Genomic DNA, 24,914 nt, shown 5'->3' on the forward strand with positions numbered 1-24,914 from the left:
CTTACATATCTAAGCTAAATGCAGGATATGGCTACCTTACACAACAAGGCTAAATGCAGAGTAAGGCGACTCAACTGAATTATAAGCTTTACTGTAAGCAGATGATGCAGAGAATTACAAATGGTGGCAGTAAAATCGACACAAAAACTTGAAGGAGACATCATCTACATCCTAGTATCAAGTTATGCAAAAATACCACGCCATTAGGTCAATTAATTCGATAGATTTCCTTAAATGAAGTAAAGCACATTGACCCTAAACTCTCTCACTTTGCATTGGCTGTCATCCAACGATTACTATCTTTAAAGAGGGATAAAATCATTTTTATGTTCTGTCCTGTCCCAGCACTGACACATACCACATTTTAAAACGTATAATGTGGATTTTGACTTATGCCCTCCACAAAGGTTAAAGGCCATAGCTGCAATCAAAGGTCAAAGCCCCAAGCCCTCGTTTTGCCTCCCAAACATTGCCCAATCTAGACAAGGTGCTATCTGGGTGAACCCTCACCAGGTTTGTGCTCAGTGCCTGAGCTGAGTTGGATAACAGCATGAACCAGGTGAGATTTGAATCTGGTGGAAGTCCCACCACCTCAGGAGCAGTCCAAGTCGAAAATTAAAATACTTAAAAAAAAAAAGAATCTAAGATCCGTTACAGAAGTGAGATGCGAGCACGGTCAATAATCAACACACATGCATGCTTGGGAGGGAGTAGTTAAGAGTGCTACATCAAAGGTCACATTTTATGTCTGGAATGATACCCTCAGAATCACTTCACGTGAATGAAAATGAATTTGTAGCATTAGTCGACCACCCAAACTAGCCCCGGTCTAGGACCACCTGGTTCATCCTCCGTGCATGCACGCGTGCTCACCTGTGCGCTCCCCTGGTTTCTGAAGCCGAGGGCCAGCATGAGCAGGGCCAGTATCCTGGAACAGGAAGAGAAAAGGGAGATTAAAGTCAGACAATCTATAAATAACATTGGGACATATCCAGGCAATATGTAAATCATAAGGGATCATAAATAATGGACAAAATATGTTTGCATTTTATATGAAAGTTAGATTTGTGGAACGATATGTACTAGCTCCTCGCTTTCCAGTGGTAGCTCCTGGTCACTGGTTAATGCTGGATACCCAGGAGCTACTAGGCAAGAATGGATGTAGTAACCATGTGGGAGATAACACTTATCCTCTTGGTGTTAGGGAAGCCACCTTTTGGTTTAGGCCTGTACTACACAAGTTGGTAGTGTGACTGAGTAGCCAGGCTCATCTCAAGAGGGGTAAATGGGAGCTGTAGCAATGAAATCCACCAGTACAATTAGCCAACTAATGCTTACACTCAATGTTTTTGTTATAAACATGTATTTAATAGTACTTTTTAAATAAGCATTCTTTAAAAGGGGCAACATATGTAACAATCAAATATATTTTAAAATAAGTTTCCAGAAACACCACAAAGCTAGTAGATACTCTTTGGAGATGCTTATTACACACTTCCTACACCCTGAGGTGACTTCACTAACTAGGACAGTAATGGTATTTATGTATCATTTGTTCACTTTGTAGATTCTGAGGTTGCAGAAAGGAAATGTTAAGGAAGGAAAAACGTTAAACAGGTTCTTAGAGCATGTGAGCACTTTAAATCTTCCAATGAAGTCCAGATAAAAAACTTTCCCAGCAATAATAGTTAAAAACCAAGTTATCACCTATGAGGGACAGTAAGTATCAAAGTCAAATGGACCAGAAGAGTTTGCAGGGAGCCAGGACAGCCAAAGTCAATTGGGGCACAGTGTATGGTGCTGGGGCCCTTCTTAGATAAAGTCTTGCACAAAGTTCGAGATAGTTTGTTGAAGAAAAATCACTGTAGGGTCAGAAGCTGTTATACTTGTGAAAGTTAGAGCTGAAATCAACTCTAGCAAAGTAGCTACTGCAAGTCTCCACTGGGAAGAGCAAAGCTAAAGACACTGAGGTAAGTATCCCAAGTCGGAACAGTACCTTTGGTTAGGAGAAGAGTGGTCCAGATGGATTCTATCCTGATGCAGCATTGCAGATCCTGGGTACCTGAGCCTCAGTCATGGGGACAAGAGGGTGGACGTCTAGAGTACTCCTGCAGCAGCAATTCGGAGGTCCTGGCAGCTACAGGCTCTTTTTCAGCTTTCAGTAAACATCACCACCGCAGATCTTGGCCACCGGTTGGGCTTCCTTCACTCCTTGAGTCCTGCACTTTTGTGAGGGGACTCAAGCTCTGGTCGTCCTGCTCCTGGAGGGTCCTGGGAAGACTCCTGGAGCTTCTGGCCAGAACACAGATGTTTCACTCAACTACAGATTTCTCGACTAGTGGCACTTGTTTCCTGCAGCAGCAAAGAAGTGCAGCCAGTTGGGGGGCAGATGGTCCAGTGGAGTTCGCCTCAGGTTTAGTTGCTACCACTAACCCAAGGGAAGAAGTCGTCCCTTCCGGAGCTTCTCTTGTCGATCAGAAAAAGGAGTTTCAGCACAGCAGCAGTGCTTCACTGGACAATTCAAAGGTCCAGGAGGATGCAGCAAGTTTCATTCAAGGTTTCTTCGTCGGGTTGCTCTTCCCAGTGGTCGATTCTGCCTTCAGTCCCAAAACCCTCGCCTCTTAAGCAGTTTTCTCCCATTCATGCACTGCCTAGCTGTCACTCAAACACAAGGGTGGCTGGACGGCCAGCCAGCCAGCCAATCAAGACTGCATTCATTCAGTCAATACTAAAGACAAAGGACAGGGGAATTTTGGGAACCTCGATCTCTTACTGTCCTACCAGATACACTGGAGCCAGAGGCGGGTTTCAGTACTGAAGAACGCCAAAGGCAAAATTAACAAAGGGCTCAAACCTGGATTGGCACTTGGAGTAAAACCCAAGAAAGATATCACAATTGGAAAATGTCAAAAAAAGAAGACTGTGGCCATTTTGACAAAATGGTCAGCCATGGGTGCTGTACTGCAGCTGAGGATTCAGCCTGCGGTAGAAAAGCACAATGGTAGGAAAATGGAACTACTGCCACCAGCCATTTAAAGAAGTGAGGGTGACATAATTTTTTTTTACATGATAGGTAGGATAAGGGGCTACTAAGTAACCCCCCAGCACTCCACATAAAATGGGGTGTGCTGGACCTCCAAAGAGAAAAGGTAAGTAAAAGTCAATTTCACTCTACTATTCTTGGGAACAGTAGTTCACCCAAGAAAAGGTATTTAAACCTTAGGAGAAATCTAAAGGATTTCTCAGTGACACTGCACTGAGTGTGCTGTGTGTCGCCATACAAAAAGTAGATACCTATGGAGTTTGTCAGACTCCACAAACAAAGGCAACACATGATCCAAATCAGTTCATAACACATGAGAGAGTGAGAAAAAGGTCCCGAAAATTCCGAATGGCCGAAAAGGTCGGCCAGATCACGCATTTGGTGCTGGGGATGGCGGGGTGTCCCACTATATTGTGAGCGGGGGTTGTGAAGTGTCCCCCGCAGCGGCCCAAAAAAAAGAAAAAAAGAGGGCTGGGCCGGTGTCTGCTGCAGGGTTGTCCCCCACACTCTTGCTCACTACATTGTGAGCGTGGGTTGCGACGGTGTCCCCCGCAGGCATCCCCAAAAACATTTTTTGAAAATGAAAGGACCCTGTGCCGCCAGTTCCCGATCAAAGAAGTGAAAAGGAACAGGTGTCGCAGGGACACTGCGATCACCGGCCGCAAGGTAAGTAGGGGGCTGAGGGCCGGGGGCAAAGTTGGAAATGTTCAGGGCAGAAAAGACCGAAGGTTATTTCAGAGAAATAATCTTCGGTCTTTTCTCCCTCGAACATTTGGATCTCGGGCTTTCAACCCGGAATCATTGCACCAAAGCTTTCTCTTCTTTTGCTTGCAAAATTAATGCAAAGAGGCGAAAACTCGCCAAAATGGGTGAGAAGCATAAACGCTGAACTCTAAGGTTCCAAATCAAGGACATATGGTACAGCAAGTCTAGGACAATTTACTTTTCAGGCACAAAGATTCTGGACGAGTGAAAGGGCGTTAAAACATCACAGAACATAAATAACCAATTGGGCCGAGAGGATAGCTCAGGGGCAACGTGCTCGCCTTGGAAGCAAGACGACACAGAGCAACACATGTTCGATCCCTGGGTCCACGCTAAATAACCAATTACATTACATTGACATCCTAAGCCTGCAGTTACTAGTAGCCCCACAGTGGATGAGAATTCTACCCATACAGAGTAGGCATGGAAGACTAGAGAGCTCGCCCAAATTGCCTTTCTTGCATTTGAAACAACTGGGCAGGTCCTCCTTATAGTTACTTACATTAAAAAAAATGCAGCTCGCAAATAAACTAACTGTCCTACTGCATTCTACATTACTCGTCAATTGCTGCCGATTGCCTCGACCTCTTTGACTGTCAAACAGACAATTCATAGTTATTTCACAAAATCACATTTCAAATGACACTGCCTTTTCAGCTTGACATTGTGCTGAGCTGTTGGGTGCAAACATTGCATTCCCGTTGCCCTCATTATCCTGTGGCAAACTGCGCAGCCACAGCTACTGCCTGCACCTGGCCCCCGGGGATCAATCGTTTAACGATGGCCTAAGGAGGGCTCTGCAACCCCTCCAGATGTTTTGGACTACGACTCCCATCATCCCTCAACATGGACTATGCTGGCTAAGAATGATGAGCGTTGGCCAACTCATCTGCAGATCCACGTGTTGCGGGCCCCCCTTGGGCTACAGGAAATGAAGCCACAGAAAAGGAAGTCAGCAACAAGAAACTAAGTCATGAATGCACTTTGGGATCAAAGCAATTAAGACAGCCTCTACTCTGACCGCCTATTGCTTTAGCACAGCCCAGAATCACAAGAGCGCACAGAGTGTCTGTACAGCACATAGGTGTATCAAAGGCAGAATTGGACATGCCCCTGGAGCAGGAAGATACATTAAAAACAATACTAAGGAGAACTGCCAGACACAAGGTCTACATCGGGTTTTTCTTTTACTTGTAATTGTTTACACTCTTCCTGAAATTTAGACCTGCCCGCGTGGGCTGTGGAGGACTTTTCAAGCGAGACAAGACCCCAGCAGTACTATTTACATCTGTACAATAGACCAACCAAACACATGATCCATTAAGGATACATGGAGAGCCAGAAGAACAAAGGGAGATTGCAGGCTTAGAGGCTTCTGCAATGTGGGCTTTGAAGATCAAAGGTTTTAAGTTTGTTTACAACTTTTATGATGCACTGTGGAGGATGCATCCAGGCAAAAAAGGCAAGAAGGGACATTTTCTCAATTTGCACACAAAAGACCTCAGTGAACGACAGCTCCGTAAAGACTTGCCCGGCTATCGGAGCAAGGCTCGCGGCAAGGCTTGCCATATCGGCAGGGCAAGACTTGGTTGCTAAGGCTTGTTTTGAAAGTGACGTGTGCATGCCATCAAGGTACCCTTTATAGTTGAGCTTGCGTCCTTGCTGGCCTCTTAAAGCTGTTCAAGATGTTGGAGCAGGTTAAGCCCGGGAGCAGCCACATCCTGTTTTGTGGAGCGTTTGGGTCATGGTTTCCAGTAGGACTATTGGCTGAATAACCGGTTGTCAATTCCCCCGACTTCTGAACCCGAGTCGTGACATCCGTGGGGTTCCGCTGGACAGCCTGCCAGCACTGTGGCTAGTGGCCACCACTTTAGGGCACCGTGATGACAGTGGAATCTTTAGTAGCGTGCTGACTGCAGGGGCAGCTCTCTTGGCCTTGCCCCCCCCCCACACAGGGGCCACTGTGCAGAAACGGGGGCATTTCAGAGCAGTCAGGGCTGCCTCCAGAGTAGAGCCCTATGACTGGTAGAAAGTGTCCCGGCTGCTCATTGGGCTGGCGTCCTAGGCGGCAATGATTTTGTATCTTTAGAAAAGCCCTACTAATGGGCAGTAATTTAATATAATGCTTGCAGCCACCCCCTTCCCATTTTGGGCCATTGTGGACGAGGCGTGCTCGCCTTCAGTGCGGTCATGAGCAGGTGTGACGTGAGAAGTCACCGTAACAACGGGCTCTCAATGAATGTTGTAAAATATTTCTTTTGATAGCAACACCTCTCTTGGGCAGGAGTGTCTGTTCAATTGCCACAATGATGGGACACGGCCACACCACTCCAGTTGTCTACAAAATCTGTTTGCTAACAAGACAAGTACATTGAGTAACACAAAAAAGCTACTTTTATGGGTTCCATTTCTGGCCATGACCCCTACTAGCTTGACATGCAAATAAAAAGGGTTTACTTCTATGTCCACGGCCAAATGTTCTCAAAAGTCATGCAGAACAGGAAGCTGGATATTTGTGGCAAATAATATCTACACCCAGGCGGCCTTACTACACAAGTACTCTCAGTGTATCTCTTAATGTGCTAAAAGTAAGGTATTACCCAAATTGACTTTTTCAAATTGACCTTTTGTCCTAATTGACCTTCTGCACAACTGATCTTTACCTGTATCTTAGTTATTTTAATTTGACAAGGGGGGTCCTGGGAGTCTCTCTGCCAGACATTAGTCCTGGTTACGAGAGATTTACCCAGAGTGTTTAGCTCACTATCTTTCACAGAGAAGAAATATCTCAAACATATCAGTCTTTGTCCTGCCCTGGGGCAGTCCAGCACTGAAATGCTAAGCAATTCTCCTCTGAACAAGAGTACCAACAGCATCCCCAGACACGTGTTTCGGTCTGGTTGGACCTCATCAGTAGGGAGGAGCTGTGCCTCTCTTAGTTATTTTATACATGTGTGCAGTGGGTTTAGGATAATAAATAATATAAGGGGATTGGGTGGGGTGTTCCAGGGGGTTTTGGATTGGGTGGGGGGTTGCGGGGGTTTTCCCCTGCATAGATGTTCTAATTGACCTAATAAATTAGATCAGTTTTCCCGCGCGCAATTCTCCTGCGATCAATTGTGAGTAGAGCAATTCGCATACATCCAAAAGTAAAGTGGAGTAAACCAGCAAATTTTTAGACTTGCATTAGTTTGAATTCTGGGACTTGTAGTTTCCTTCAAGATGTGTTATAATAAAGCTACGACGATACTCTTTTGGCTTCCAGTGTTTTTATAAGGAATTATATATTTTAAAATTGCTTTAATGTGCGATTTGCGTTTTTTACAAGTCATCACTATAGGGCAGTATTAATGTAGTCCTCGAAAGCCAAAAAAAGGTAAACGTGTACCAAGTAAAGCTTGGAATGTAGGTACCAGTGGTTGTGTATGTGGTGTCAGTGGTGCTTGAGGAGTGTGGAGAGACAGGTTGGTCTATCGTTTGCGAGTTAGCGTGGTGTATAGAGAAATGGAGTTTAGACACGTGTCCTCAGATGGTGTACATTCCACTGTGTAACCTTTGTTGTTTCGGTGCTGGAGTTGTGTGTCAAGATGTGTTGTCCGTTAATGTGGGAGGTAGAAGGATTTTGAGGTACTTATTGTTACCATTTCTTGCCCAACAAAACACCCAAAAACTGGGGACAACCTTTTCCACTTTGAAAGCATCACATCTGGTAGTATCTGTTTGTTTACATGCATGCACAACATTCCTTCTCCAGCTTTTACGCCTTGTTATGTCATCTTGTATGATGTTAGGCTAAGTGATGCGTCAGATGACACCATCTCATGGCACAAATTCAGGGCCTACAGTCAAACGTAGTGTCACTCAATTATACATGGGATTATGGTCCAAAGCAAATAGACATGCAAATGAACTAGCAATTTACAAAGCCACCATTGAAGCATTAGTCTAAACCACCCAACGTTTTCGGTGTAGTTGCGGTCACACCAGCACACATGGCAAATAATGAATGGGTACCCCTTTTTTGTCAAATGTCTCAACTCTCCTTAAACGTCACAGATGATTGCTTGATTTCCTAATCTTGTGTACATAATGTATATCTTTGTGAAATTATGACTACAAGCAGATGGCTTTATCTCAAAGACTCTTTTGGGGGCGTTTAAGGTGAAATAATTAACCATTCCTGGCTTTAAGGCTCATAACAAAGAAAGGCATGTTTTTAATTTCTTTTTATTTAATGTTATAGTTTGCATACAAACTTTTTAGTTTGCACTTTGCATAAAATACCTTGCATCCATAAAATTACATCAGTCTTCATCAAAAAGGCATGTTTAAAAAATGTTTGCATGCATGTGTAAGCATGTGTGTGTGTGCGTGGTAAAGGCACATTGTGTAACTACCGAGAGTGAGGCGATGCAGAACTGGGGCAGCACAGGCAAATATTGTGGCAGACCTCGGGGTTTGATTTGGGCACTGGCACACGGTCGTATATTGTTGACAGGTCTTTTTCTGGCAATAGCATCTTGAAAATGCTCACATTTATTGTTGGAACTATCCTCGTTTCTTTCTTTGGACCCGAAAAGCTTGAAAGATGGACCGACCTGATGACCTGGTTTAGGCCAGAGACTTTTGAGAGTGGGGAAATGCTGGCATATATGGTTGAGAGGGAGACCTCCCGATTGCACTTTGGTTACAGCCAGCATCAACACCTGTTACAAAATGCTTATGTGCACTGTTGGTGACCTGGCACCTACTGTTAGTGTTTCATATGTTGCCCTGCAGAAAGGAGTGAACATTCGACATGTTTACCCAATATTTCAGAAAGGTTTGCTTTGAGAAGCAGGATTTCAACCCTTCACTCATATGTCTACGGGTAAACACTGGCCAAACCGTTACTGGATTAGTTCAGTTGCCTTCGCTCGTTTCACTTCAGGGAAAACATTTACCACCCCTCCACTCCACAAATTTCCCAGATGCATGTGCTCTAGACTATAGTGGTATTGTTTGAGTGGGACATGGAAGCCCACAAAGATGGCTAGTTTCTGATTTCTCTCATCAGCTAAACAAATCTCTCTCTCTCACACACACACACGCACACACGCACGCACGCACGCACACACGCACACACACGCACACCCCCCCCCACCAACTGGGAACTCCCCTGAGAGTTGTGTAACAGGGTCTAGCGCCATTGTGAGTGACAGGTTATAGGACCAAAGACACGACTGAAAATCACAGCGTGACAGCAGGGGCGGACAGCTGCTTCCGGTTAGAGAGGTTAATGCAAAGTGTAGGGCTGGGTCTCTGTAAATGGTAACCGAATATGTCCCAGGTCTGGGGCGGGAGGGTTGCCTTCAGTTTATCCTGGGGTGCCCTCCCCATAGACAGTTAAGGAACCCCCAACATAGACAGCAGGCAGATACTGAATTGTAGGGCTTCTATTAAAGAGGGAGATTACCATGTATGGCTCCTGCAAAGTTCTACTAACATGAGCCGGGTGCAAGACTGGACTATAATGGCTGCCTAGGAAAGTTCGAGACTGGTTGGGATGAGAGACCCTAAACCCAATGTTTCAGTAAAGAGTGCAGACCCATCAAGAGGGAGCGAGGGAGAGAAACAAGTGACCCTTATGCGCACCTGCCTTAGTATCCCCCCAAATCGACACCTCTAATCCCGTGAGGATGGAAGGAGTATGATCGAGCAGGTCCCTTGAGGAAAACGGCTGGGCAAGTAGTTCTGCAATCCTGTGATCTTGCTCTCAATGAATCAGAGTGGGGTTATATATTGCCTTGCCCCTTGATCCATAGGTAAGGAATACAAGAGTGTGCTTATTTCTATGATTTTGTATTAAGCCTGCACTGCAAGCCCTACTCACATATATATACACACACACATATATACATAAGAATAGACCATTTGAGACAAGTCACACATTCCAAAGGGTCACCTAGTAGCCATCGCTGAAAGTTCAGCTCCATTTCCAAGCCACATCAGCAAGGCATTGTGCAAATGAGCACAAATGCAAACTTTTTTCTCCAGGAAATGGTCTTTGTCTTAGAGGGCAGTGCTACTTTATACAAAGCTTAATCAACCCAAGACAGGCTTGTATAACAGTGTCACTGCGCTATGTATAACAGTATCTTGGGTCTGTCTGGGTTGATTAAACCATGTATAAATTAGCCCTGCCTTCACAGACAAAGAATATCCTGGTGAAAAAGTCTTGCGTTTGGGCTAATTTGCATGCCCACAATGCCTTGCTGATGTGGCTCAAAACTGGAGGTGAACTTCCAGCGAAGAGTACTAGGTGGCGTTGTGGAATGTGAGACTTGGCTCAAATGGACTATTCTACTTTCACATTTCAGATGAAAGGCTTGTTTCAAACCTTTTAAACCCACCATAACTTTCTTAATATATTTATTTTGTGATGAATCAGAGGATGCTGTCCCTTCTACCCAGGGGAAGACCTTTCCCATAGGGCCAGAGCAGTGCGTCCACAGTACAATAGTCCCCCGGGATTGGTACTTCGGGGAGGATCACATGGGGGAGGAAGCCCCTTATCGGATTACAGACAACCATTCCCAGAGATGCGGTATTCTAGTGCTGTAGTAGACGCTCCCTCAGTCCCCTTACCAAAGTCGCCCTCCCTGACCGCAGAGAACATTCGAATGCTGCCAGAGCCTCAGTGGGGAGCACCGCTGCTGGAAGATGTGCACCAGAGAAGCAAGTATGCGGGCAGAGCAAAAGGTGTTCGAGGTCCGGGCTGTCTCAGGGAGGAACCACACAACGAGAATAAGAGTATCTGAGACAATGGATAAAGCAGAGACAATACAGGAGGGAGCATATGCTTGGCAGGAGAGTAAACCAAGCTATTGAAACAGCACAGTACGAGTCTGGGACCCACACACATATGAGATCGAGCAAATAAGAGGATCTGGGACCCTGGATACAGCCGAGGCAATTCAGAAGGGAGAATACGCCAGGCAGGAGAGTAAACCAAGTCAATGCAACAGAATATTGTGAGTCTGGGACCCACACCCACGTAAGAGTGAAAAGAGAACAGGGCCTGGAGCCTCCCCGAGAGAAACCGAGATAGGACATATGCTTGACAGGAGAGTAAACCAAGCTCTTGCAAACACATATCGCAAGTCTGGGACCCACACACACATGAGAGTTTGAGAATAAGAGGGTGAAGAGCCCTGGAAGTAAAAAAGACAATACAATATAAAAGCACAGTGAAATTTTCCTAAGGGCTCTGGAACCCAAAGAAAGGAAAGGAGAACCAGAGGAAACCCAGGAAAAGGAGCAAAACCCTAATGCTTGGAGTGATACAGGATGGAGCCTTTTTCTTTTGACATTTTGATCACCCAAGACATTGGGAACTTTATATTGGCCAGAGTTATCATGAACTCATTACTTTGGGTAGAGATCAACCTTACACAGTTGGTTTAGGTTGTTAGTGTCAGGAACAGAAGTCAGCTTTTTGGGACACAACAGTAACAGACTTTTATTTTGACATCCTGACATATTCACCAGTTCTCTATGAAGCCTTACTTCTGCACCCTTACAATATACATATATTATAGGATAGTCAATTTAAGCCAAGACACACATTCCACAATGCCACCTAGTTGCCATCAATGTAGGTTCACCTCCAGTTCTGAGCCACATCAGCAAGGCATTGCGAGTATGCAAATTAGCCCAAATGCAAGCCTTTTTCTGCAGGAAATTGTCTTTATCTTAGAGGACAGTGATACTGTTATACATAGCTTAATCAACCCAAGACAGACTCTTGGCAAGGCTTTCAGGACAACTACATACATGGTTTCACCGTTATTGGGGATCAGTGCAGTATACATTGCAAGTCTTGGGTTGATTAAACTATGTCTACAGTAGCACTTCCCTCTCAGACAGACAATTTCCAGGAGAAAAAGGGTTGAATTTGGGGTGGTTTGTATATCCACAATGCCCTGCTGATGTGGCTCAGAACCGGAGGTGAACTTCCAGCGATGGTTACTATGTCGCGTAGTGGAATTTGTGACTGGTCTTAAATGGACTATCCTACTTTCAAATTTCAGGTTAAAGGTTTTTTTTCAAGCATTTTTTAACCCACCATAACTTTTTGGATGTTTTGTATAGATGCCCCAATGCTCCAACCACAAGGCTGTCAGGACTATACTGCACTGGCAATCCTTAATACAGGGTTTGAAATTGAGAGGATCTGGAAGCTATTTAGCTTGTTGCTTAGAAGTGCCTGGATAGCTTGACACCAACAGCTACCTGGAGTCACTTTTTGCTCCCGAGGCCAACTGATGTTGAACAAACCCACCTATATGAATTTAACTCGAGGATACTGTGACGAATCTGGCGATGTCAAAACATTCCTGGGGAAAATCTCCCCTCATGGCCAGGGTGAGGCGGCCGCTACCGGATCCTCACCCTGGGGCGGCTCTATGAGGGAGGATCACATGAGGGGAGATGACCCTCATGGGAGTGAAGTAGACTCTATACTCGCCAGGTGAGACATAGCATCCCCATTCAGTTTCGCCTCCTTTTCCTCCCTCTTCGGATATGACCAAGAATGCTCCTCCTTCTGCTATTCCAATACACGTTCTCCAACCTTCCCCTTCCTCATCTCTTAAAAGTACTGGTACGAGGAAGTTGATGACCTACCCTCAAGATGAGTACCTTCATTCCACTGGCACGAGGAAGAAGCCAACCTGCCCTTGTCACGCACTTGGAGTATCTCACACCTCCTTCCTAACCACGGAAGCCGAATGGTAGTCGACCTTCCCACCTTGGTTGGCACAGGTTCCTGTTTTTTGAGAAAGCAGGTAATCCCGAGACAGCCAATTGGGGGGGGGGGGAGAGGGTTAGGGAGAAGTTGTGGACAGGGAAGGGGGTTAGGAAAACCGGATAGAGGATTAGGGAAATCTGGTTGGATAGGGAAGGGGGTGTTAAGGGAAAAGACATACAAACACTCATACCTATAGTGCACAATGCTTGTAATCACACTGCGCATAGACACTCTGCAATTATTCTCTTGGTTGCAACATACACCTGAGCATATGCAAAACGTGCCCCTCCTTCATCAAGGACACCTGACAACTAAAGAGCACACCCTTCCTTAATTAAGTGTCTGGAAAACCATAGTAGCAGCTAGCATGTTAGCACAAATAATGACACCATAAGAAACAGTAAACACATTTAGCAAGCACGTGTAACAGATATATTGTGTTGCTTATCTGACTTCCAAGCTTATATCAGCAGCACAAACTACATGGCATCACAGACACAGGCATGGTGGTGACTGTACATTCCTAACACAAAGAGTTCATGGAAGTGAAATCTAGCATGGACACAGACGAAAAGCGTTAATGATTGCCACCTGAAAACGCGCACATGTAAACGTTCATGGCTGTCATTCAAAGAGCAACCCCTGGGAGCATAATGGCTATTAGTCTTAGTCTACCCCCAAGCGGAGGATATCTCCAAGCTCCCTGTCTGTTACTTGCTCAATCACCATTAACACATATGCCTGTCAAAAATATCACCACACTGTCACTTAACTGATGCCTGGGGAGTCTTGCCAGAATCTCCCAAGGTGCTGTTGTGTGAGCGTTGTGTTTCTCACTGTTCCTGGCATGCCGGCCGCTCCTGCACACTGGCAGAGCAAGCTAACATGAGAGCCAACAGGTACGGGTCTTCCGCTCCCCTGCCCCGCAGTGTTGCTGCCGCGCCTCCTCGCCCAGACTACCGATCTCCTGCCACCAAAACCTGCTCCTGAATCTTCTGGCCCTTGCCTGCATCAACCGAAATCACCAGCAAGCAGCACAGGCTGGGGAAGGAGCTTATGAAGGCCACCCATGACCTCACGTGTGTCCAAGACAGCAAGGCATCATGGGAGTAGTAGTTCACAGAGCGGTCCGGGGTCCCAACACACCAACCTCCAGGGCTTATTAGCCTGTGTGTTGTGACTCTGGCTGCATAACTCCCCATGCCAGACCCCAGCTCCCCACTTCCTCACAGCCCTCATTGTCACAAGTCTCTCCCCTTCTCACCTGTTTCTGTTGTGTACTTGCGACCTTCTGGGATTTCTTCTTCTTTACAGTGCAGGATTTGTATAGTCCCGAACGCCGGTCTTCGGCGTCCAGAGTGAGAGTAGCGGTTCAGTTTCCAGAAGCGTTCAACAAGTCCAGGGTAATTCCAGGAAGTAATTAAGGTACGCTCGGAGTCACGGAAGACCGTGAATCGAGCGCGGATGGTTTTCCAGGAGATTGGGGAGAAAAGGGAACAGAAGGGAATTCAAGGGACTGGGAACAAGGAATCAAGCGAGAGCCCCGATCGAACTCCGGCTAAGCACGTCCGACTTCAGGTAGCTGTAGCGTTGAGACACGCAGAGCCGCGGGGGCGTGCCCCTTTTGTAGGATGAGCAGCATGGAACGCATAGACCGATCCGGAGTAATCTGTTCCGGGCGGCCATGTTGGAAGGATATCTGCATGCAATCCCCTGCGAGTCAGGGACCAGGAGGTCCAGAAAGGACGCAGACGACGGTTCATGACACTCATGAAGATTACCTTGTACATACTGGCACAAGGGAGACATGCCAAGGAAAGAAGGAACCACTCTAAGCATTCTAGTGGTTGCCTGTTTCCTATTGGTTCCCTCCCAGTAGAAATAGAGGAAGGGAACATAAAGTATTGTCAGTCACTCCCTGGAGGAGTCTGCCGACCTGAGGACATGCTGCTGCTGGAGGGGAGGCTCTGAACTAGGAGGGCCCTTGAAGAACTGAAAGAGTTCATGTGAGGAACCTGAGGGCATCCTCCCATCTACTCTCCTTGGATCTTCCTCTCAGGTGCGAGGGATGATCACCTGGGTGGAGGGACCTTGGGGAGTGGATGAGTATGTCTTTAGGTGAGGCATGGTGTCCCCCTTTCCCTTATCAGAATACATCCTACCCTCCCTCTGCCTAGGTTGTCCGTCTTTTCCTCTTTCACAAATGCAAACTGCAGCACATTCATTTTCCATTAAGACTGGGATGAGGAAGAGGCAACTGGGAGTTATGCACTCTTCCATTTATGCACACCATGTTGGTACTGAGACGAGGAAGAGGACGATGGAGTACCACTACAAAGGTCAGGCATGTCCCACTAATAAGGTTAACTATGGTCAGGCAAAAGACTTGCACCCGCAACCAATTGATAGTCTACAGGTGCATAAAAGGATAGACAGGCAAAAGCAAGAGAGAAACCTGCCTAGGGAGAAGGAGGTGGCAACCCGATGTGGAGCAGTCTGGAGAGGGGTCGGTGAAAAGACACTGAATGCTGCAAAGGGGTGGGGAAGATGCAGAGGCCTGAAGGTGCCACGAGTGGGTCGAGAACCCTGCAGTCCCCTGTGCTGCGTGTCCACAGACAGTGCTGTGGGACACAGAAGACTCCAGTGTGCCGCAGACCGCAGCAGCAAGGTTCCAAAGAGGCAAGCGCTGCTTGCCGAAGCTCCCGACAAGTGAAAGGGGATGCGAGAGAAAGACAAAGAAGAAATCAAAGGCACCCAGAGGAGCGACTGTACACTGATGATTGATAGAGAGGGAACACTCAAGCTGGAGCACTCCAGGGTCTGGATATAGGCAGATGGAAATGCCGATCAAATGAAAAATGTATAATGAATGGGTCTGGAGACTGAATGGAAGAAGTCTGAATATCTAACAAGCTGCAAAGTACTTTTGAGATACAAACAGTAATGTTGAATACCAAACTAGAAGGAAGATATGCAAAGTATATGAAATTACCACAAGTGTTAAAAGAAAATAATGTGAATTTATGAACAAAGTGAAAATCAGTGATGAGCTCTTATGGAGTAAGTGAAAGAAAGAGCTACGTTGATGGATAATGTGAAAGTATGATGGAGTAAAGCCAGTAATGAGCACTTATGGAATAGGTGAACAGCAAGTAATGAGCACTTATGGACAAAAAGAAAGCAAGGTGGTGTAAAGGAATATACAACATTGAGAAAGTTGTGTGAAAGTCACATTGTGGCAGAGTGAAAAGACTCCAAGGCGAAATAGAGTTGAAAGTGGACTAATGACACAGGTTCTGAGAGAAAGCTTCTGTTGGCAAGGAGGTAAATGAGAATATGTGAATATAACAAAATGCCAAGGGTTATCGGTTGCGTGACCTGTATTGGGTCCACCGTGTGGTCCGACAACTGCGTCTTGACTGAGTAACTCCTACTTGGAAAGAACCAAGGAAAGTTAACATACTGATATTGCCTAAAAAGTGTAAAAGTGATTAAAGAAAGGAGAACTCTACGTGAACTGCTGAACGTTGATTTGGAATCATTATTGAATCTGAGAGATTGGAATTGACTGTGGTTTTGAAGCTGTACGAGCTGCCTTCTCTGGGAACGGAACCCCATTCCCCAAGGTCTCTTTGAAAAGTGCTGAACTCGGGAAAAGGAACCCCAAGACCTTTTGGAACTGTGTTGAATATGGGGAAGGGAAACCTGAGGCCTTTTTGTGGAACGGTTTTGAACTGGAGGAAGGGGAATCTGAAAAGCAAGCAAGGAGCTGGAAGAAGCTCATAACTTCATATTAGAAGGAACAAGTTACATACCTGTGACTATTGTTCTCCAGCATGAGTCTGGCATGGATTCACATGCTCATGAATATTCCCCGTCATCAGGCTGGGAATCCTTGGTAAAAGAAAAAAAAAGTTTCACGTTCACTTACTAACTGTATTTCTCCTTTAAACCAATCACTGTCCTCTGGGTCATACTGCCCTCATCCAATGACAGTCCTTTCCCTAAACCCCTCTTCTGGCAGCCATCTTCAGATTTGATAAGCAAGTTAAGTGGCAGTATGACCAAGAAGAGCCGCAGAGGGGTCGGAGGGAGGGTTTGCATGTGAATTGATGCCAGACCCATGCTGGAGAACAATAGGCAAACAGGTTGCGTAGCACTACGTGGCCCACTCTGGACTCCCCCTTGCAATCCCTGTTGACACAGTAGAACCTTGTCAAGGTGTGCATGGACCTCCATGTAGCAGCCCTGCAGATGTCCAGCAGGGGCACACCAGACAAGAACACTGTCATCGCAGTGATCGCTCTGGTGGAGTGGGCTCTCGGACGGCCGGGCAGGGGTTGGTTTGCCAACTGATGCATGATGCAGCCGAAGACCCACCTTGAACTGGAAGTCTTGGACAATGCCTTCCCATGGTTCACAGACAGTTGTGAAGTCTTCCGAAAACCTTTTGTGTTCTCATCACGTAGAACTTCAAGGCACGAGTAACGTCCAGCGAGTATAAGGCCCTTTCAGCCAGTGACAAAGGTTGCAGAGAAAAAAAAGGTAATACCAAAGGCTTGTTGAGATGGAATTCCGATGGAATCTTCAGCATGAATTCATGGACAGTCGGGTATGGTTGCTTGCAGGATAGGGCCTGGATCTCACCCACCCTCCTGGCAGAGGAGATGGCCACAAGGAAAGCCGTTTTCCATGAGAGGAACTTGGGAGGGGCCTGATGCATCAGCTCAAAGGGGGCCCTAATGAGCCTCATCAGAACCCTGTTGCCTTCCCACGCCGGGGCAGTAGCTTTTCACCAGCGGGAAAGCTAAAAAAAAGTCCTTTCAGGAACTCCTTGATGAGTCAGTGAGACCACAGTGAAGATCTTCCTGGAGACCTGGTGTAGCAGGAGATAGCCGCCAGATGCACCATGATAGAAGTGTGCACCAGGCTGGCCTTGGCAAAGTATGGAAGAATTTGCAGCGACGTGGCCCTCAGCGGGGTAATCTTCTGCACCACATAGCAAAATGCTTCCACTTGTGACCGTAGCACTCCAAAGTCGACAATGCCGTGGCGTTGGCTAGGATCTCTCTGCAATCCGCTGGCAACTAGTATCCACCGAACTCTGGGGCTGCAGGAGTCAAGACCTCAGGTTCAGCGATCTTGGGTCGTTATGCATGATCGTGCCTCCTTCTTTGGTGAGCAGATCCAGAACTACAGGCAGCTTGATCTGTGCTGACAGACTGAAAAGTTCTGGATACCAAATCTGCCTCGGCCATGCCGGGGCAATGAGTATAATCCTGCATTGGCACTGTCTGGGTGTGTTGATGACTCATAGCAGGAGAGGCAACGGAGGAAACGCATACAGGAACAGGCCATCACATGGGAAGGAGAACGCGTCCCCCATGCTCCTCGGTTGGTGGAATCTGCTGGCAAACCTCTGGCATTTGGAGTTTGCCCCTGTCGCAAACAGATGCATCTGGGGCCTGCCCCACTTGACGAAGATGCAGTCCACCTGGTCCTGCCGAAGTTCCCACTCAAGGCAGGAGCACAACTCCCTGCTGAGGGAGTCTGCGATGGTGTTCTTGACCCCCCATTAGGTGAAGAGGAACAAGGAACATCTCTTGTCTGACGGCCCAGCGCCACACGTCCTGTGCTTCCTTGGTTAGGGCTGGGGATTGAGTGCCCCCCTGTTTCCTGATGTAGAACATGGTGGTGGTGTTGTTCGTGAAGATCCTCACAACCCTGCCCTTCAGAGACGGTAGGAACAACTTGAGGGCCCAGAATGTCCAGGATGTTGATATGGAGATCTTTCTCCTCCGGCAGCCACAAGCCTATGGCATGCAAACGTCTGGTGTGGGCTCCCCAGCCTTCCAGAGAAGCATCCGTGGTGACTGTCTCCTGGTATGGAAGGTTATGAAACCCTGTGCTCCGGGCGATGTTGGAGTGGATGCCCCACCACCTTATCGCCCAAAGGAACTCCTTGTCAAGCGGGATCTTGTCCATGAAGCTTCCAGACACCTGTATCCAGTGAGCATGCATGAACTCCTGAAGAGGTTACATCTGTAACCTGCAGAGCCAGATGAGGTAGATGCAGGACATCATGCCAAGCAACAACTTGATGGTTCGCACTGTGGCAGTCTTCATCAACAAAAGGCGCTGCACCTTCCTTTGAATGGCCGCTACCCTCTCCTCCAAAGGCAATGCCAGGCAGGACACCTTATTCAGTTTGGCTCCTAGGAGCAGCATGTTCTGCGATGGTGTCAAGCAGGCCTTTGGATAGTTGATGGAGAATCCCAGATCTGTCAGAAGCTGGACGGTTGCCTCTATGTGTCTGATGACTATCTCTCATGAGTGGGGCCGGATGAGCCAGTCGTCGAGGTACCGGTATATGTGTATACCCCGTAGACGTAGATGTGCCGCCAGCAGTGCCAGTGCCAGGCAGTTGGTGGGTACCCTGGGGGCTGACTTCAATCCGAAAGGTAGAGGCTTGAACTGGTAATGCTGGCCCTGCACTACAAAATGCAGAAACCTTTGATGTGCCTTGTGAATGGGGAAGTAGAAATAGGTGTCCACCAGTTCCAGCGACGTCAAGAAGTCTCCTTCCTCCAGTTGGCCGAGCATGTGCTGCAACGGGACCATCCTGAAATTTTGGGACTGAGTATTTGTTGAAACGTCAGCCCCCTGTCTTCTTTCTGACCAGAAAGTATCTGGAATAGACTCCGGAGTCCTGGAGCCAATGGGGAACTAGCTCCATTGCCCCTTTCCATAACATTGGCCATACCTCTCCCAGGAAGGAGCTGAGGAAAGTGCTGCTACTAGTGGGTAACCGGAGGGATCCGCGGACACCTGCGTTGAAACTTCAGGGTGTGTCCCTGGGCAAAAGTGTCCAGTACTCATCTGTCGGTGGTGATCTTCTTCCACTCGCCAATGAATCTCATCAGCCAGCCGCCCACTGGGGTGCACGCGTAGGGACCTGATTGTCCCGGCCAGTTCACGCCTGCTTCGGAGTTGGCGTCCTGCCCCACGAGCAACAGCAATGCTATCCTCTGCTACAATAGGCTTGGGAACGACCTATGTAGGCCTCCTGGGTCATGGATATGGAAAGCTGATGGGGCTAAGAGGAGAAACCTTTGGAAGACCTGCTCCATTTTCCCCTGAAGGAGCGAAAAGAAGAGCGCTGCTGCTGGAGAGTGCCCAAGGAATTGGCCGTCTCTGTATCCACCTTGATGGCCTGGAGGAATGCATCGATGACCTTCCCAAACAAATCCTCTCCATCGAAGGGCATGCCCAACACCTTCGCCTGGACTTCCTGCTGGAAATTCGTGGCCTTCATCAAGCCTTGCCAACAAAGGTAGACACTGTTCCCCATCTGCCTAAACCCTGTGTTGGCGCTGTTGAACGCCACTGTAATGGCGGGATCAGATGCAACTTCCCCCTACTGGAAAAGAGCGATTGCCTCCATCCTTTTATCATCTGGGAGAAACTCCAGAAAAGGCCCCACTTGTACCACAGCTCCCTGTCATACCTGGCTAGGATCGCCAGTGCATTTGCTGCTTTGATCGTGGACGCAGCGGTGTAAATCACCTTCCTTCCCATGCCATCCAGCTTCTTCTCCTCGCCGTACGAGGGACCAAAGACGACGAGGACGGGTTAGCCGACCGTTTCCTCGTGGCCGCTGACACCATGGAATCCGGTGATGGTTTCAACCTCAGGCACTTGGGTGCAGAGTCTGGCACCTGATACTACTTCTCCATCTATCATGTTTGGCTGCAGCTGTGCAAGGCTTCTTCATGAGGGCCAGGCCCTCATCCCACACATTGTCCAGAAGGGGCACAGGGACGTCAGTTCACCAAAAGGCCAGGGGTAGCGGAAGTGACATCACACGACCCTTGACCCCCTGATGACATCACAGGAAGTGATGTCATTTGACCCCACCCCGAAGAGATATCGCGGGAAGCGATGGAACACGTCCTTTCACCCGTTGCCAAAACAGGAAGTGACATCACAGCATTGTACACTACGAAAAATATGGTTACGATATCACTATAATGTGATGTACATTTCATGCAAGAATGGATCGCCATATGTAGCGTTAACATCAGTGTGTATAGGCCCATATTACCAAATTACTGTGAATGCAAGCAGACGTCCATGACCAAATGATAATGATGTGTTATTATATAGCACTTACGCTTCAGCGCTTTATATAGAAATAATATACACCCAATATCACCCAACCTGTCTTGGTACTCATTTATCGACCTCAGAAGGATGAAAGGCTGAGTTGAGGCGTCTAAGAACAGACTAAATCAGTGACTCACCCCCTGAAGTGTGCCTGAAATAAAACTTTAATGAGTCTAGCAATTATTGTACAGAATTCCAGAAAGACACATTATTTGGTTTCCTATTCTTTCTTATTTAGGGTCAGTGCTGAAAGTGTTAAACTTGTGGCACTCCTGTTCTTATTTTTCTTATTTTTTTTTTTAAAGGGCCTGTACATGAGAGCCAGCCACTCCAGGACCTTGCATTACAAAAAACAGAAGAAAAAAAAAAAAGGAAATACGATTTTTTTTTTTTTTTTTTTTTTTTACAGAGGTCGCAAGTGAGACCACAGAGGTCGCAAGGGAGACCTCAGAGGTCGCAGTTGCGACCTCTGGCGACCCCCAAATGACGTCCCTGAAAGGGCACCACCATGATGGTCTTCCTCGTGGACTTGCACCTCTGGTACAAGAAACCCTCCTTCCTGGTTTCTTCAGGCATAACTGAAATAGCTCAGAGGCTCTGATGATCATGGAATGGAACGTCCCCTCCTCATCCGGTGGGGACGCCCTAGGTGGCATATCAAAATGAAGAGACCTGCTACCCACTGCAACGATATCCTCATCATTGTCATCATGGCCGTATCTGTCCCTGTACCCGTGTCTCGGTCTGCTGGGGTAGAGGGGGGCCCAACGCGGATGTGGAGGCTGAAATGGGGTTGTCGGATGATGCTTCTTCTTTGCTGGTGCTGGGGGTCCACTGAAACCGGGCCCGGTGGCATCCTCTTCTGGATCTTTGACACCAAGGGGTGAAGGGTCGACAGAATGTCCGGCGACACATCCTTCAGCTGAGCCACTAGGCTCCTTGCCATCGTCGTCGTCCTCTTCCACATCCTTGTGGACATTGTGTAAGGATGTAATTATGGTGGCCCTGAATCATGTTGTGCCCATCTACAACTTGATTCCTGGCTTGCACTTGCTGGTCTCGTGCAACATTAGGTGTCAGTATTGAAAAACAAAATTGAGGTGTGCCGGTGTGATGAGGCGCTGGGTTAGAACTAAATTTGAGAAGACAAACTAAAGTCAATGAGACCCTTACAAACCAAATAAGATTGGGTTGCTGCACGAAAGAGGGACCAGCAGTCACCTCATAAACTGCTAATAGATACAAACACTTGAAATTGTCACCTCTAAATGATTGCGCAGCCCTGAGCAAATGGTAAATGTCCTATTCAAATTGAGTGTGTAACTGGACAACAGATACGGTGAAACAAAGAGTCCAAAGCAAGTAGATTCTTCAGTCAAAATACGCTGTCGAAACAGATTTTATGAAATGATGCAAAAACAAGACTGCCGACACGTGTTTCGACCCAGAACAACGGGTCCTTTTCAAGGCAAGACGTATGTTATTCAAACTGCGTTGGAAAACCCAAAGCCCTCCTGGGGGGGCAGATATATGGGCCAATTCTAAAGTAGTTGATTCTCCTCAAGAAAACAAGCGACAAATAACTGAAGCAGTCTCTGTTACTGATACAGTGTGGTACATTCCCAGAACATGTCTGCACAACACTGATTTCGTGAAGCGTTTGGACTTTGGCCACAGTGGGGAACCAGCCCCTGAACTCACAGTTGCAACGTTTGAACAAACTCCCATGTTCTGGGAATGTACCACACTGCATCAGTAACAGAGACTGCTTCAGTTATTTGCCGCTTAGGTGTCAGTATTGACCTCTACAGCTTGGATTTGCTCTCTCCATTTGTTTATGTGCTCAATAACACTGCATTTCACTGGCATTTCTTCTTCTCTTTCACCACTCCCACTGCTTCTCAGTCTTCTCTTCCTCTCCCTTCTTTTCCCTCTCCCCCCTCATACTCCATGCACTTACTCTATCAGAAATTTCGTCAGGCCTAGTATGATAGTCGCTTGTTTTGTTCCTCTCCTTCCTCCCCACCTCCCTTTCCCTTACCTATTGCCATCCCCTGCATTTCCAGAAATGTCGTCAGGCCTAGTACGATAATCACTGGTCTGTCTCATCTCCTTCCTCCACATCCCTTCCTCCCCTCCTTAATCATTGTCAATGCTCTTGCACTATCTGAAATGTCGTCAGGCCTAGTGCAATAGTTAATTTCACATTCTTAATGTCTCAAGGCCTTGTAAGAATGTTATTGTATTTTCCCTTGCTCCCTCCCTGGCCTTGAAGGGCTTGGACACGTGTATAGGCACTATACAAATAAACCATCAATAAATCAATCAATCCAGGTCCTCGTCGTCTGTGGACAAGACCTCCATGGCTTGGGCCACAGCCTGGGAGGGCTGTTTTGTGGGCCTCCTCGCCCACCCCATGTTTTCTCTCCTGTGGGGCTTGAACCGGGGTCTGAGCAATTTCCCCCCTTCTGGCGTGCCAGCACACTTTGCCAAGGTCACTGCGGCAGTGTCGCGCCTAGGGGGCAAGGATACTTTCTGTACTACTCTCACATGGTCATCTCCCTTAGCCGTCATTAGAGAAGCTGCCACCAACTCTATCATTGATGAAGTCTAGGCCTGAGCAGATTGGGCCTGTTTGCATAGTTCAGCTGCCACCTTCTCCTCCATTTGCATCCTTTCAGAGTTCTCCCACAGTTTAGCCGGGGTAGATGATTTCCTTTTTGAGGAAGAGCTCGATTGCCCTCTGGCAATGGAGGTGGAGGGTGATGTCGATCACGTCCTATCCACCTTGCGACCCACTTCTGTGGCGACGCCATTGGACTCAGACTTGCAGTTCTTGGCCTTATCTTTTGCCCCCACGGATGAAGTGCCCTCAAAGGACTTAGAAGACCGCTCCTCGCACTGGCCGGTCCTGGGTGAGGCATGACATTGCTTGGGGCACAGGGCAGAGGCCTTAGCATTAAGCCATGCCAACAGTCTACTGTGCCTGTCCTTTGCCGTGTTCTTGGAGAACCAAAGGCATATCTTGCACTCAACCTCCTTATGGTCCAAGTGAAGGAAGTAGAGAGGTGCTGGTCTTCCACAAACACGTTCCGTAACCCGCACTTGGTGCAGGGCTTATTGAGGGACCTTCCCTCCTTCCCTTCTGTCATGGTCGGAGGGCGCAAAGTAGGCCCAATGGCCTTCTGGAAACTGACGATCTTCGTCCTTGGTGGTGCTGAAATTTACCGACAACTGATCCCCGCTGTCGGCAGATGAGAAAAAGAGCACAAAGGCGCTTTTGAAACAAAAATGGAACCCTTTTCCGTTGAAAACATGATAAAGGATAGAAGTAGCTCGAAGAGCAAACTCACGGACTCCCAACACTGAAGCATGAGGTAAAAATCTGCAGATGGCTGTCAGAGCATGGGCTTTGGGATAGGGCTGTCCTTGGATGGGGGCAGTATGTCCCAGAGGACAGTGATTGGTTTAAAGGAGAAATACAGTTTGTAAGAGAAACAGTTTTTTCTTTTACTGAGGATTCCCAGCCTGACGACTGGGAATATTCGTTATTCGTGAGCATGTGAATCCATGCCAGACCCCATGCTGGAGAACATGGTTTATTTGGTTGCTGACATCCCTACACATTTGATATCTTTAGTTGTGAGGGCAAGTATAGGTTTTGGTCATAAACTGACTTTTGGGTCTATCCTTAGTTTCTTTAGGTAGGGAAATCCCTCCTACTCCATCCTGACATAAAGAGATAAACCATATTATTTTAGAAAAAGTGAATCTCTCCAGGAAAGTCTGAACAGCCACCCAGCACAGAAGGCAAGCTGGGCCCTGGGTCCCTGCAGAAGGCAGACCAAGGAAGAGTCAGTCACTCCCCAGAGGAATTGCAAGGACACTGCTGACAAAAACACCCGTGACAAGCGGTTGTGTGGTCCCCTAGTGTCCTGTACGACATCCACAAGGCAACAACCAGCTGGGGCACATGAACGATTTCTGCTTCCCACCGGGGAGAACGAAGGATCTGTACACCGAAGCCTGAGGCTGCTGCAATAAGAAGAGAAGCCAGGCGGAGCACCGCCACCATGGGTCTGGGACCCACCAGAAATCAAAGTGAAGGCAAATGAGATCTAAGCGACAATCAGGGAGAACCCCTGATGC

General features: G+C 47.4%; 1 protein-coding gene across 1 annotated transcript in view; it reads right to left on the bottom strand.

The window, feature by feature from the left end:
• FBLN5 (fibulin 5) overlaps positions 1 to 24,914 on the bottom strand; it is a 282,075-nt gene that overhangs the window by 246,180 nt on the left and 10,981 nt on the right. Inside the window, exon 2 of the mRNA XM_069637841.1 lies at positions 874 to 928. Within this exon, the coding sequence (XP_069493942.1) occupies positions 874 to 928 (55 nt within the window). The remainder of the gene's footprint in view (positions 1 to 873; positions 929 to 24,914) is intronic.

Source organism: Ambystoma mexicanum, chromosome 14, assembly GCF_040938575.1.
Source record: "Ambystoma mexicanum isolate Mex_15411 chromosome 14, UKY_AmexF1_1, whole genome shotgun sequence".
NCBI classification, from domain to species: Eukaryota; Metazoa; Chordata; class Amphibia; order Caudata; family Ambystomatidae; genus Ambystoma; species Ambystoma mexicanum.